This window comes from Cervus elaphus, chromosome 25, assembly GCF_910594005.1.
Source record: "Cervus elaphus chromosome 25, mCerEla1.1, whole genome shotgun sequence".
Lineage (NCBI taxonomy): Eukaryota > Metazoa > Chordata > Mammalia > Artiodactyla > Cervidae > Cervus > Cervus elaphus.
This window is the reverse complement of record NC_057839.1, coordinates 66,575,359-66,589,805: the sequence shown is the minus strand read 5'-3', so window position 1 is coordinate 66,589,805 and position 14,447 is coordinate 66,575,359. Positions and strand designations below refer to the sequence as shown.

At 47.0% G+C, this 14,447-nt stretch overlaps 1 protein-coding gene across 1 annotated transcript in view; it reads left to right on the top strand.

The window, feature by feature from the left end:
- The window catches only part of SRD5A1 (steroid 5 alpha-reductase 1), a 36,942-nt gene extending 28,418 nt beyond the window's left edge, over positions 1-8,524 (top strand). The window contains exons 4-5 of the mRNA XM_043887835.1: positions 1,725-1,875; positions 6,793-8,524. Coding sequence (XP_043743770.1) covers positions 1,725-1,875; positions 6,793-6,859 — 218 coding nt within the window. The 3' untranslated portion in view covers positions 6,860-8,524. The remainder of the gene's footprint in view (positions 1-1,724; positions 1,876-6,792) is intronic.
- Positions 8,525-14,447: the final 5,923 nt, after the last annotated feature.

Below are 14,447 nucleotides of genomic sequence, written 5' to 3'. Positions count from 1 at the left end.
AGTGACTTAGCGTGCATTCTGAGATTGTATGGCCTGATGCCTTGCTGTTTGGGGTTTGCCAGAGCTCGTAAGTGAAATATAGTGTTCATTAGCTGCAGGTTTTCAGTGTACTATTATGAGTAGTAGCAGTGACTCATCATTGTTTTATTAAAATGATGGAAGAACCAGTTCTGACTAATGGAAGCAAAAAGGAAATTCTAGTTATATCTGTGTTTGGAAAGAGCATATGAGTTAAGAATTAATGGTCTACAAGGGGTGTCCAGCACTTCCTTTCTTGCCATAGAATAGAATTGATACCTTGACTGACCCTGTCTCCAAAACACTTTAAAATGTTGAGTAAAATTTTTAAATGCATCAGTATGGTATCAAGAGCAGAAGTGATCCTCAGAGGGCAAACTCTAAGTGAGGGCTAAAGTCTTGAGTGCATCTTGGTTGAATTGGTGACCTCCACTCACCCTCAGGGTGGCTTACAGCCCAAATTCGTGCCACTTGCCTGGTCTGAAAAATACCATTCAGCCATGAGTTAGGATCTTTGTGGTCCTGGGGGTGGTGGCCTCACACCACGGTCGAGGCAAACCCAGATCCCCAGGGAACCTGTCTTCAACTCAGTCCTCGAGAGCCCAGCAGACCCTCCACCATGGAAGAAGGGCCACAGTCAAAAGTTGCAGAGCCCATGAGGAACAGAGCCTCATGAGCAAGGACTTCATTGATGTGTGCGATCTCAGAGCTTAGAATTCAGATACAGGTTATAAACTTTCATATTTAAAACTTACGTATTTAAACTGTAAAGGGATTGAAAGTCTGAGTAAAGGAGTAGCGTACTATAAAAAGAACTATATAGATATATAAATTAAAAAAAACAATAGAGCTTCTGAAAAAAAATTTTTTTTAATCAGTTGGTAAAGCTAAAAGCTAAAAGAATGAAGGTAAATAGCTCAAATAGCAGTACTCAGTTTGGAATCCTTGTGTTTATCTTCCTGGAAACCATACAGAAATAACAGCGGAACAAATGACCGAAAAACCCCGTGAACCTCAGATTACTTAATCTGTGGCCCTGGGGTTATCCTTGGAGTGTGCCACTCTGATCTCTGGCCCAAGCTCCTTCCACCGAGCCCACTCCCAGCCCCATTCCCAGCCGCCTCACCCTGCTCTGCCCCTTGAGTCCCCCACACCCTCCCTGGGGTGTAATAACCCAGGTGTATAGGGAGCCATCTCGTCCATGGAGCACCCCCCATCCTTAGAAGAAGGTCTGGCCTGTCGTGTAGACTTACTGAGTCCAGGAAAACTTGATGAGTGAACACACAAGTGAATCTGTCCTTGAAAATTCATGTTTTCTTCCCTTTTTTGTCTAGGGGTTCCTCGAAGTCCATCTTATCAAGACCAACACTGTTGGTCTGTGCTCCCCAGCCTGGTTTAAGCTTTGTTAGCTTGACTCGTTAGCTAGTAAAGCAACTTATTGAAGTATGTTAAAGCCGTAGCATTCTTACGTAGTCAGATAAACAGGTGAATATTGATTTAGGCATGCAGGTATGACCAGAAGTTGTAATAGAAATAGTAAAGCTGGTCTTAATGGATGTGTCTCAATGATGCAAGTTCTGTAAAGGTCGCGTTTTTCCAGAGATGGTTTTTATGTTGTCCCCACAGCTACGCACAGGTCTCTCCAGTCAAGGTGTCATTAGGCATTGTTTTTTAGTAAATGTGCTGCCGGCTCTGTTTTCTCCTAGGGGGCTTGTTTGAATACATATCTGCAGCCAACTACTTTGGAGAAGTCGTGGAGTGGTGTGGCTACGCCCTCGCCAGCTGGTCCATTCAGGGCTGGGCTTTTGCTGTGTTCACCTTCTGTGTCCTGTTCACCAGGGCTCAGCAACATCACAAGTATGTTTGAAAACATGTTCGACATTTTTAATTTCTTCTCTGATCTCCGTAGAGCAATCCTCAGGTTAGATTTTAGAAACGTTCGTATTAATTTGTCAAATCCCAGTTTATACCAGGCTTTAGTTAAACAAAAGGGCTTTCCCAGTGGCTCATACATTAGAGAATTTGCCTGCAATTCGACAGAGCCGGCTTTGATCCCTGGGTCAGGAAGATCCCCTAGAGGAGGAAGTGGCAACCCGCTCCAGTATTCTCGCCTGGAGAATTCCATGGACAGAGAAGCGTGGCCGTCTACAGTCCATGGAGTCACAAAGAGTTGGACACAACTGAGTGACTGACACTTTTAGCTACGTGAAAACAGAAAAACCCAAATGTCCGATGAAATGCCTAGCTGTAATTATCAGGCATGTGTCAGCATCCTTGTCTGCTTCACCCTATTCTGAGCATCTTGGATATTCCATGGCTGGGCTCCATGGTCAAGTTAAATGTCTGGCAGGGGATTGGGGGTCTGCTGTGGACTCGCCCGTGACAAAGGGGAACGCCGACTAGGCAGCAGGAGTTGGAAGAGTCGGCATCGTGCCCTGGCGAAGTCCCGTCCCGTAGGTGTGCCCCACCACCCAGGCTGGGGGTCCCCAATGGGCTCTGTACCCCGAAATCACATCATTTTCCAGAGTGTGGGGCCTCGACCTTTATCAGATCCCCGAAAAGGCCTGCAATGTGTTGGACCATCAACATGAAAAACCAAAGGTGTTAAAGGTGAAGTTATCTTGAAGGGCATCTGCCCAGCCTAACAGGTGGGAAACTGAGGCTCAGAGAACAAAGCCTCAGGCTGGTTGGGAGTCACGTGTCCTGCGACGGGGGTGCTCCCAGACTGGCTCAGCATCGGGACGGTCTCCCTGATGCCACAGAGGTGCTGGGAGTTTGGCGTGTGTCAGATTGTGACCTGACCCTAGGAGTGGAGTCTGTGCGGATGGGGCTGGTTCAGATGAGGTGGCACTGGACGTCGGGCCCGAGGACTGGTGTCCTTGTGAAGAAGGGGAATCTGGACACAGATGGACACGCAGAGAAGAGATGGCCACCAGCAGACAGACACAGAGGGAAGCCAGAAGCCGAGAATGCAGCGATGCCGTCACGGACCAAGGCACCCAGAGGCTTCCAGAAGCTGGAAGAGGCAGGGACAGACTGTCCCCTGGAGCCTGGGAGGGAGCGTACTCCTGCCCACACCTGGGTGGCGGGTTTCTGGCTGCCAGGCGGCGAGAGCAGACGCGCCGTCATTTCAGGCCCCAGCTTTGTGGCTCTGTGTTGCCGCTTTAATGTCTTGGAAAATTAAAAAAAAAAATTAGATTCATGGAACAACAGTATATTTCGTAAGACTTCGATAAAGATCTGTGATTTGTTTACGCTTGGAAAGTCTTCACTCACGCATCAGTGACCTGTCCCTGGCAGAGGAAGGCTTCTGGAAGAGAGATTGGGAACATGAAGCTTTTCATGAGCTGGAAACACACAGACACGCAAATGGTTACAGGGTTATTCCGCATTCAGCAGAAAGGCAATGAGATGTCAGTTCAGCCTCAACAGTAATAAATTCAAGACAAAGGAGTGGTATCCAGCCCTGGTCAGGTCGCATAAGCTTTGATTCTAAGGGTAGAAAAATCAATGAGAAAAGTAATAGAAATATGCTGCTTGTCCTTTTAGAAGTGTCTATGGCTGGATGAATCACAAGCTGGAATCAAAATTGCTGGGAGAAATATCAACAGCCTCAGATATGCAGATGTTACCATTCTTATGGAAGAAAGTGAAGAGGAACTAAAGAGCCTCTTGATGAGGGCAAAAGAGGAGAGTGAAAAAGCTGGCTTAAAACTCAACATTCAGAAAACTAAGATTGTAGCAGCCTGTCCCATCAGTTCATGGCAAATAGAAGGGGGAAAAGTGGAAGCAGTGACAGACTTGATTTTCTTGGGCTCCAAAATCACTGCAGACAGTGACTGCAGCTATGAAATTCAAAGACCCTTACTCCTTGGAAGGAAAGCCATGACAAACCTGGACAATGTACTAAAAGCAGAAATAAATCACTTTGCCGACAGAGGTCTGTCTAGTCAAAGCTATGGTTTTTCCAGTGGTCATGTATGAATGTGAGAGTTGAACTATAAAGAAAGATGAGCGCCGAAGAATTGATGCTTTTGAACTGTGGTGTTGGAGAAGACTCTTGAGTGTCCCTTGGACTGCAAGGAGATCCAACCAGCCCATCCTAAAGGAAAACAGTCCTGAATATTCATTGGAAGGACTGATGCTGAAGCTGGAACTCCAATACTTTGGCCCCATGATGCAAAGAACCAACTCTTTGGAAAAGACCCTGATGCTAGGAAAGATTAAGGGCAAGAGGTGAAGGGGGTGACTGAGAATGAGATGGTTGGATGGCATCACCTACTCAATGGATATGAGTTGAGCAAACTCTAGGAGATAGTGAAGGCCAGGGAAGCCTGGCATGCTTCCGTGCATGGAGTCACAAAGAGTCAGACACAACTGAGCGACTGAACAAGAAAACACACGTATAAAGTGCGGCATGAGCAATCTTAGGGGATCTCAGTTCTCTGACCAGGAGTCAAACCCGTGCCCCCTGCAGTGGAAGCACAGAATGTTAACCGTTGGACTGCTGGAAGACTCCTTATAAGCAGGGCCCCAACTTCCGGGATCTGATGCCTGATGCTCTGAGATGGCGCTGATGTAATAATAAAAGAAGTAAAGTACACCATGCATATGATGTGCTTGAAGCATCCTGAAACCATTCCCCCGACCTGGTCTGTGGACAAACCGTCTTCTGTGAAGCCAGTCCCTAGTGCCACAGAGGTTGGCAACCTCTGCTTTGAAGTCTTTTCTTGAGGTGGATTTGAGGTCTCAGTGGTTAAACAAAGTAGAACAGCTTCCTGGGCTGCACAGTGCTCGGAGCTGACCTGAGGGCTATACGGGTGAGGCTGTCCTTGTTGACTTTGGACTGCCGCTGGCCTTCACGCTTGCCCTTCCGAGGCCACTGTCCCCAGTCCCCGGGCAGGGTCAGGAGAGGGACTCACCTCCTGCCCTCCTGCCCTGCTGACCCATGGGAGGCCCTTAGGAACCAGCTGGTTCATGTCCTGGATCCTGAGCAGGATGTCTTAGTCCATTCAGGCTGCTGTAACAAACATGCCATAATCCAGGGCCTTATAAACAAGAGACATCTGTTTCTCCCAGTTCTGAAGGCAGCAAATCTGAGATCCAGATCCCACCAGCAGGGCCAGTTCTGGGGGAGGCCCTCGGCTGGGTCGCGGATGGCGCCTACTCACTGTAAACTCATAAGGCGGGAAGAGGGAGGGGCCCCTTTAATCAGGGCACGGACTCCATTCTTGAGGCTCCATCCTTATCACCTCCCAAAGGCCTCACCTCCTGATACTATCATCCTCTTGGGCCTTAGGTTTTTCACATGACTTTGCAGGGTTCACGTTCAAACCGTAGCACAGGCCAGTGTGAGTCAACACATGGATTGTGCACGTACTCGGCTCCACTGCTGTGTGTAACCCCTCTTGTCTACAGGCACATCACTGATCTGGAAAAGTCCATGGTTACCATGGCCTCTAACCCTTCTTGTCTCCAGACACCATCACTGATCTGGAAGTCCATGGTTGCTATGGTCTCCCAGGTGGCTCAAGTGGTAAAGAGTCCACCTGCCAATGCAGGAGATGCAAGAGATGCGCATTTGATCCCTGGGTCGGGAAGATCCCCTGGAGAAGGAAATGGCAACCCACTCCAGTATTCATGCCTGGGAAATCCCACGGACAGAGGAGCCTGGTGGGCTACAGCCCAGAGGCACAAAGAGTCCGACATGGCTGAGCATGCACACACACACACACACACCACACACACACGTGTCAGGGGAGGTGACCAGCTCCTCAGGGTGCTTCTGTTGATATGTCTTTGGGGGATGCAGAACAGCGCATGAAAGTACCACGGCGGTCTTCCACGTCACGGCTCCATGCGGATAACAGTGTTGAATTTATCTAAAATCAACAGGATTTTACTGACTCACTTTCAGGTTGTTGGTATATTTCATGTATTTCCGCCATCTTTATAACAGGTATATCTCATATATTTCTGCCATCTTCGGAAATAACAGCTAATCATTTTCCATCTTTGTTTTCAGTCTGTTTAACATTCACTGTGCTTAGGGAAATTCCCTTTTTCCATCTATTTCTCCATTTTGTCCGATCGTTTTTTCATTTTTACTCCATCCACTTGGCTGCAACCCTTTCCACAATGAATGAGTGTGCCTTGGTTGACTTCATTTATAGTCAAAACTGAAAATGCCTGTTTGTTTGAGCGGAGGGCCACATTATGAACGAGCCCTGTTGCATGTTCCTGGATTTGTTTTGAGAGCTGCCCGGCCTGTGGCTGCATGCTCTTGCCACAGACCCCGGGTCTGAGCCAGCCCTCATTCTCCTCCAAGGACTGGAGAAAACTCTCAGGGTCACCAAACCATAGTCAGGACACACCTGCTCAGTTCCCCTCTACTCCCCGAGTCTGTTTGCTTCTGGGGTCTGCTAAGGCGGCCCCCCAGCCTCCTGATCAGCATGTTTATCACATGCCTGTAACTTTCCTTGCCAATGGAAAGGTGAATCATAGGTGTCACATCTTCTCGAATCAGGCTGTACCATCAGATGTGTTTAGCTATCCATGATACCGACCAAGTCAAGCTGTGTACCTGAGATGCCAGAATTTTTATTACTATACTTTTTTGATTGGAGTATGTTTCCTCATTTCTACTGTTGTATTACTACTTTTAAAAAGGTCAGGATCCCTTTATGAGGAGACTTGTCCATTTTGTTAGCATCTGTCAAACGTTTCAGTGAGAAAAGTAACTTTTTTAATGTATTTTTTTTTGTCTTATTTCAGGTGGTACCATGAGAAATTTGAAGATTATCCAAAATTCAGAAAAATCATGATTCCGTTTTTGGTTTAAGTTTGTTGTCAGTGGAATTATCTTTGACTTGAAGCTTTTTGATGAAGTTTCTCTTGGGACCGTGTCAATGAACTGATTGATGTCTTTGAAATTTTTCTGGTACTTCATCTTTTTTAAGATTTGCTCTAGGATTTTTTTCCCTTAGCAAATGTGTACGCTGCCTAATAACAGTCTAATCAAACTGAAATCACAAATTGAAGTATGACGCTGCGCACTAACCAGATCAGGAATCTGAACGCCTCTGATTTGGGGTCTGATTCCATGGAGTGGGGCTTGGTGGCTCAAATGGGAAAGAATCCGCCTGCAGTGCGGGAGACATGGGTTCGGTGCCTGGGTTGGGAACATCCCCTGGCCAAGGGCATGGCAGCCCACTCCAGTATTCTTGCCTGGAGAATCCCATGGACAGAGGAGCCTGGCGGGCTACGGTCCATGGGGTCGCAGAGAGTGGGACACAACTGAGCGACTAACACTTTTTTCACTTTCACTTTCCATGAACTGAAACATTCCTGTATCCCTTACACAACCTCGACTGCATGAGTTTAAGGTCAAAGGTGATATCCCCCTCCCCCCTCAAGCCAGAGGCATCTTCTGTCTTCATGTCCCTCCTCCCGCCAGGTCAGACAGTTCTGGGTACCCACGGTGTACCCACAACCTTTCACAACTAGGTGCTGGGTGGGCAGAGGAGTTGGGCCTGGAGAAAGGCCCAGTGGAAGCTGATACCAAAGGCTTCTGGCACCTGCTCCGGCCTGGTCCACTAGGTGACCTCACTGGAGGCAGCGCGCCAGGGGCATTCTTCAGGAGCAGGGTGCTGTATCCCCCACAGGAGGACTTCCTGGTGGCCCTCGGCTGGGGGCATGAAGGTGCCCAGGGCAGCCCTCCCATCGGGTCCCTCACCAGGAGCTGCTGGCCTGGGATGGCTTTCCTTCCTCCTTTGAGGTAGAATTGGAATTTTTTCAGGCACTTTTTTTTTTTCTTTTAAAGTACTTCTCAAGATTGCACACCTGCACCTTGAAGCAGAATTTCTTTTTTTCGATGCTCCTAACTCTACGGAGATCAATAATAATAACATTTGCTAGGTGTTGCCGGGTGTGTCAAAGGAGCCTCCCCTTTTGGAAGGCTGCTGAGTCTCTGCTGTGAAGATGTAGTGAACACCCAGAGAAGATCCCCTCCTCTCCTCCATTGCTGCTGAATTTGCAGAGCTGGGAACTGGAACGGATGCGTGGAGAGAGTTCATGTTCGCTTACAGTCGCTGACCATGCTGAGTGACGGGACTCCAACACTCACCACGTTGTGTCTTAGGCATTCTTCAGCTGCGCCTCCAGGCAGGGAGCACGCCCTCTGGCCCCTGCCCTCCGGACCTCTGGGCACCCCATCGGATCAGCCCCCCTCTCCCCTTCTGGTTCACCTTCCCAACCAGGGGCTCCCTCCCCATGAGTTTTCACGTAGAAACTGTATTCTCGGTGTTAGCAATTTGCTGCAGTCTCTTAGGGTTTTCAAAAAGCTTTTCCTGATGTGGTTGTCCTTCATTTTAACTAAAACTGGAAAGCTTTTTCAGGGAACTTTAATGATCAAATAAACTCTGTGCTTCATTTTACCTAAAAAACTGGAAGGCTCTTGCAGGGAAACTTTATGATCAAATAAACTTTGGACCTTTTTCTGACTGAATAACTACTTGAAACCATAAAACTGTAAATATTTAGAATGTCTTCTGGAAAACTCAGAAATCTGAGCAACCTTAACTGATTTGGGCCCTGGGTTCTGGAAGGCATACCTGGCCAGAAAGAGGCTTGTCAGAGGGGCCCACTGGGAGTTCTGCGTCTGTCGGTGCTGCTTTTTTGAGTGACCAGAATTTGGGGTTCAGTGGTGGTTTGACGCACGGTTCCTGCTTCACTGGCACCACTGGCTCTGTGACTGACACAGGAAGAGATCTCGGTCTGCCTGTCTGCCTGTCTTCCATTTACTAGACTCTGTAATGTAGCAAGCTATGACAGTTCGTTAATGTGTTCATTACAAAAATAAAGGAGATTAATAAAATTACCGTCAGAGGCTCAGTCATTTTGTTCCTCTTCTGTGTGGATGATTCTTCACACTAGAAGTTCAGACGGTAATGTGACTTTCAGCCCTGCAGTCTCCTTCCCACTCATATTAGCATTTCGTGTGTGTGTGTGTGTGTGAGCGCGCGCGCGCGTGCTCGGTCCTGTCTGACTCTGCGACGCTATGGACTGTAGCCCGCCAGGCTCCTCTGTCCATGGGATTCTCCAGGCAAGAATACTGGAGCGGGTTGCCATTTGCTTCTCCAGGGGATCTTCCCGACCCAGGAATCGAACTCGAGTCTCCTGCATTGCAGGCAGGTTCTTGACAGTCTGAGCCACCAGTTAAGCCCTTACATTTCATAGTGCCCAATATTTTCTGTCTCGCTGTAGAGCTCTGTAACATTATTTGTATAAATTTTATGCATTTCTGCTAGGATTATTTTTAGATATTTTATTCTTTCGTGTGAATGATACTATGTCCCCAAGTACATTTTATAACCAGGATGAATGAAAGCTATTCACAGTGATAAAGAATTCACCTGCTAATGCAGGAGACTCGGGTTCAATCCCTGGGTAGGGAAGATCCCCTGGAGAAAGGAATGGCTACCCACTCCAGCATTCATGTCTGGAGAACCTCATGGACTGAGGAGCCTGGCGAGTTGTAGTCTGTGGGGTCACAGAGAGTTGAACATGACTGAGCACACACCCACACATTGATGCTTCTGTATTTGTCACATCCAGCCATGCTTCTTGTTTAGTTGCTAGGTCATGTTGGACTCTTGGTGACCCCATAAGACTACAGCACTGCAGACTCCCCTGTCCTTCACTGTCTCCTGGAGTTTGCTCAGTCTCCTCCAGCCATGCTGCTAAGATTATTTTATGAATTCCAGCTTTTTGTTGTTGTTCCTCTCAGGTTCTCCAGCTTCGCGACGTACCATTCTCAGATACCTTAACTAGTTCTTGTTTTGCAATATTTGAAGCTGTTGGTGTTGTTGTCTGCTGCTTATATTAGCAAGACATTCAAGAGCAGGATTAAATAATAGAGGTGATTGCTATGATTTTTGTGTAATCTTAACGGGAATGCCTAACTCAGAATTATTATTTTGATCACTTTTATTTTCTTGTGTGGTTATTGTTCAGTTTTTTGCTTTAGCCTTTGGGATCATGTCTTTGCTGTTTTTGTTAATTTTCTGTTTACTAAGATTTTCAAATTCACTTCACACAGATGAAAAAGGAAGACAAGGATTTCCCAGCAGGTGTAGAGGAGATGACAGACTAAGGCTAGGTTCCCTTGGACATTCTGATCTTGTAGTTATTCATTGGTTACTCTCAGTGCTTATCTTTTTTGCCTGTTTTACTCTAACTTTTACATTTCTATGTGCTTATTTATTCTTGGTTGTGCTGGGTCTCTAGTTGCAGCGTGCAGTCTTTGCCTAGCATGGTGCTCAGGCTTCTCATTACGGTGGCCTCTCTCATTGGGGAGCACGGGCTCTAGGCTCTCTGGCTTCAGCAGCTGTGATGCACGCATGCGGAATCTTCCTGGGGCCAGGATCGAACCAGTGTGCCCCGCATTGCAAGGCAGATTCTCAACCACTGGACTATTGTGGAACCCCTGATCCACATGTTTTCGGAGAACAAGTCTTTCTGTTTGCAGTGGTGCTTTTTACTTTTCAACCGTTTGGGGGGATTTGATTTAAACATTTTGTTGTTCTTTCCCCATGTGTGGGTGTACTGGAGATTATCATCTGTGCAATTTCTCCTTTGAGGAATTTGAGTTTTCCTTTGTAGCCTCAAACCTTTTTTTGTAAAATACAACACCATTTTAAAAGTTGGTGATGTTTCTTCTGCAGTTAATTCAGATATAGTATTTATACTGTTAACATTCTCTCAACCTTTTCTTCCAGATCACATTTTCCTTTTATTTCAAACGGTTTTTGCTCTGTTTTGTTGCTATTGTTTTTCACAGTTTTCCACTCTATAATCTGTACCTGTTATCAATATAAGATCATCTACCTGCTGAATGCTTGTTACCTTAACTCTACTTTGATAAAAAGGTGCCCACAAAGCTCTTTTTGTTGATAAGTTCATCTGGCATTTCTTTGCCTGTCTCCTCATTCCAAGTTTTTAAAATTCTTTTGTTTTAGTTATCTTTACCAACCTAACAAATGGGCTTTGCCACTGAAAGCTCAAATTCTTTTACTAAGTGAAATGTTCTTTTACACTGAATGTTCTGTCTTTTATCACATTTTATGCTTTTATTACTTGTTTGCAGCTTCTTTTGTTTACTTTCTATAGTGATCTGGAAAGGAGAGTTCCTTTTCTTTTTTTAAGCATCCTTAGGGATGATTTGGGGCTTCCCTGGTGGCTCAGCAGTTAGAGAATCCGCCTGCAATGCAGGAGACACAGGAGATTCAGGTTCAATCCTGGTCAAGAAGATGCCCTGGAGGAGGAAATGGCAACCCACTCTGGTATTCTTGCCGAGAAAATCCCATGGACAGAGGAGCCTGGCGGGGTACAGTCCAAAGGGTCACAGAGAGCTGGACACGACTAGGCACTGAGCACCTCGGAATGGTTTTCTGTTTTTAGGAGTACACTTAGAAGTTCCCAGTGAAGTATGATAAGCTGAACATACGCTTCACTTCCCTCTGCTGCATCTTGACCGCCGTTACAGCCCCTGTGGGGGAGTTTAAGGGTTGGGATTGGCCCTTCAGGAGAATGAGGCTGAGTCATTGCAGCCTATCCACAGCCCGTGTGCGAAGGAGACAGGTCACGTCGAACAGAGGTGCTGTGACACGCATGCGTGCTCCGTCACTGCCGTCGTGTCCGACTCTTTGCGACCCCGTGGACTGCAGCCCGCCAGGCTCCTCTGTCCATGGGGATCCTCCAGGGAGGAATACTGGAGTGGGTGGCCATGCCCACCTCCAAGGGATCTTCCCAACCTAGGGGTCGAACCCACGTCTCACATCTCCTGCATTGGCAGGCGGGTTCTTTACCACTCGCACCACCTGGGGCTCTGATGGTGGTCGTCCCTAAATGCCAGAGCTGATGGGAGGGTGGGGGGCTAACTGCACAGATCCCCATAAAGAGGGCGCAGAGCCCAGAAATCAGCTCTGCGCTCCTCCCCAGGGGAGACACATGGTGGGCGCGGGGCTGGAGGGCTCTCCAGGGAGAGCCGGAGCGAACAGATGGTGGCATCCTAGGAAAGAAGGCCTCCACGTTTCGGTCTGCAGGAGCCATCCCGTGTAGCGTGGTGGTTGTCACCGTCTGCCTTGGGCCGCGTGGGAACCTGCTTGGGGTGGTATTGCCCCTCAGTGACAGCTCCTGCTCTGCTTCTGGTGCTCTTTGAAAGGTGTGAACTGATGACCAAGAATCACCAGACACTTAGAAAAGTCGCTGGCATGAAAAGCAAACGGTTCTGGAGAAAACCTCATTGCAGGAACAAAAGGGAAATGTTTTCTTTTTTTTTAATTGTGACATCTGGGCAACTCAGCGTGCACAGATGAGTGGACATGTGTGGGATGGTTATCACGCACTGAAATGTGACTCAATGATGTGAAGGGCTGGGTGGCTGATGGAGGCTTACACACCACACCCGATGGCCGTTTTATATCCAGATATGTCAAGACCTCTCAAATCTCAATAATAAATATTTTAAATATTTTTTCATGGGCAGAAGGTTTGAATGGCCACTTCACCAAAGAGTACGTGCAAATGGCAAAACGCACATACAAAGATGCTTACCATCTTTCGTCACTAAGAAAACACCAATCAAGCCACAAGGAGATACCACTACCCACCTCTTGGAATATCTGAAATTAAAATGGATGAGCAACCAAGCCTTGGCAAGGATGTGGAGGCCCAGGAACCCTCACAAACTGCTAGTGGGAATGGGGTGGGGGGTGATCTAACCACCTTGGGAAGCACTGTGACAGCTCGTTAAAAAGTTAAGGGTACGCTTCCTGTATGATTCAGATAGTTCACTGCCAGTCATTTACTCAAGAAATAAAAGCATTTTTCTTTACAAAACGTTTACATGAATGTTCACAGCGGTTTTATTTATAATAGCCAAAAGCTAGAAACAACCCAATTGTCCAGCAACAGATGAATGGTTTAGACATACTATTGTGTGTCCATCCAATGGAATACTACCCAGTACTAAAAAGGAATAAAGTATGGATCTCCACAGCAGCATGAATATATCTCAGAATCATTTTGCTGGCTGAAAGAAGCCAGTTAATGAGTGCCAACTTCATTGTGTGCAGATAAACATTTGCCTGGGAGTGCAGGCGGGGGCGGGGGGGGGGGGTTGGTCTTATAAAAGGGCGTAAGGAAATCTTTGAGACTGATGGTCATTATCTTGGTTATGTGAGGAGTCCACAGCTGGATGCATCAAATTATACACTCTAAGTATATGCAGTTCATTGTTATGTCCCTTACATCTCAAGCTTAAAAAATATATTATTACACTCACAAGACAATAAGATGTGAAAATGAAACGATCAGATGAATCTAGTACCTCAGAAAACGAGAATTTGATAGAAGAGGTAGAAGGTGAAATCAAGGTTGTCCTAGAAAATTGAAGACCAAGGACAGGGCACCACAGCGCCATGCAGGAGGCCCCACATCTGATTGTACATTTGAAACTAGGGGAGCTCAGACTAGACAGGAAGCAGGGGTTAGCTTTCTGGTGAAGGGAGGAAGCAAGGGGCAAAACAATCACGGGAGAGTGATGCAGAGACTCAAGTTGAGAGGGAAACACTAAACAATGTGTCCGTGGAGAATACTAGGCAATGAAAGTATAAACATGATTGGATACCCAGAAGTCCTTGACTGTGTGAAGGAAAGAGCTCTGATCTTCCAAGACAAGAGGAGACTGGAATTTAGCGGGGCATCGAGATGACTTCAGTGTTCCGGAATGGGTACTTTTCCTTGTTCGTTTTAAACATCTAAAGCAAATACATCACATCTATTTTTCAAGTAGTAATACTCATGCTGGGTGGCTACGTTTGACTTTGTGGTTTCGTGTGTTCTTTTATATTTTCATTAAACAAGAAAAGAATACAGAAATGGACAGTGGATTCTGGATGGTGAGGAAACTGAAGTCAGGATGCTGTGAGGAGGAGAGGAGAAGGCGGGCAGGAATCGCGGCGTGTCTTGCGTCGGAGCCCCCATGCACAAGGAGACTCCCAGGACCATGGAGAGCTCCCCGCAGACAGCCATTCTGTTCTTAGAAAGGCTCCCACTTCCCTTCGTTGTCATCGCTGTTGGGGGATCAGAGGCAGCACAGGTTGCTGAGAGCGCCTTCGAGATTTGATGACCGTTCTTGAACATTGAATGAAGGCGTTTAATGGATGGCAGGCACTGTATCGATGGACCCCAAGGGAGAAAAACCAGGATGGGGTGACTCAGTACATCTCTGGAGTAACCTGTGGTCCACCATGGCCAAGCACCGAATTAGACAAGGGGGTTAAAAGGCACAGGCTTCCCAGGTGGCTCAGTGGTAATAGAATCTGCCAGCCAATGCAGGAAACGCAAGACAAGCAATTCGATCCCAG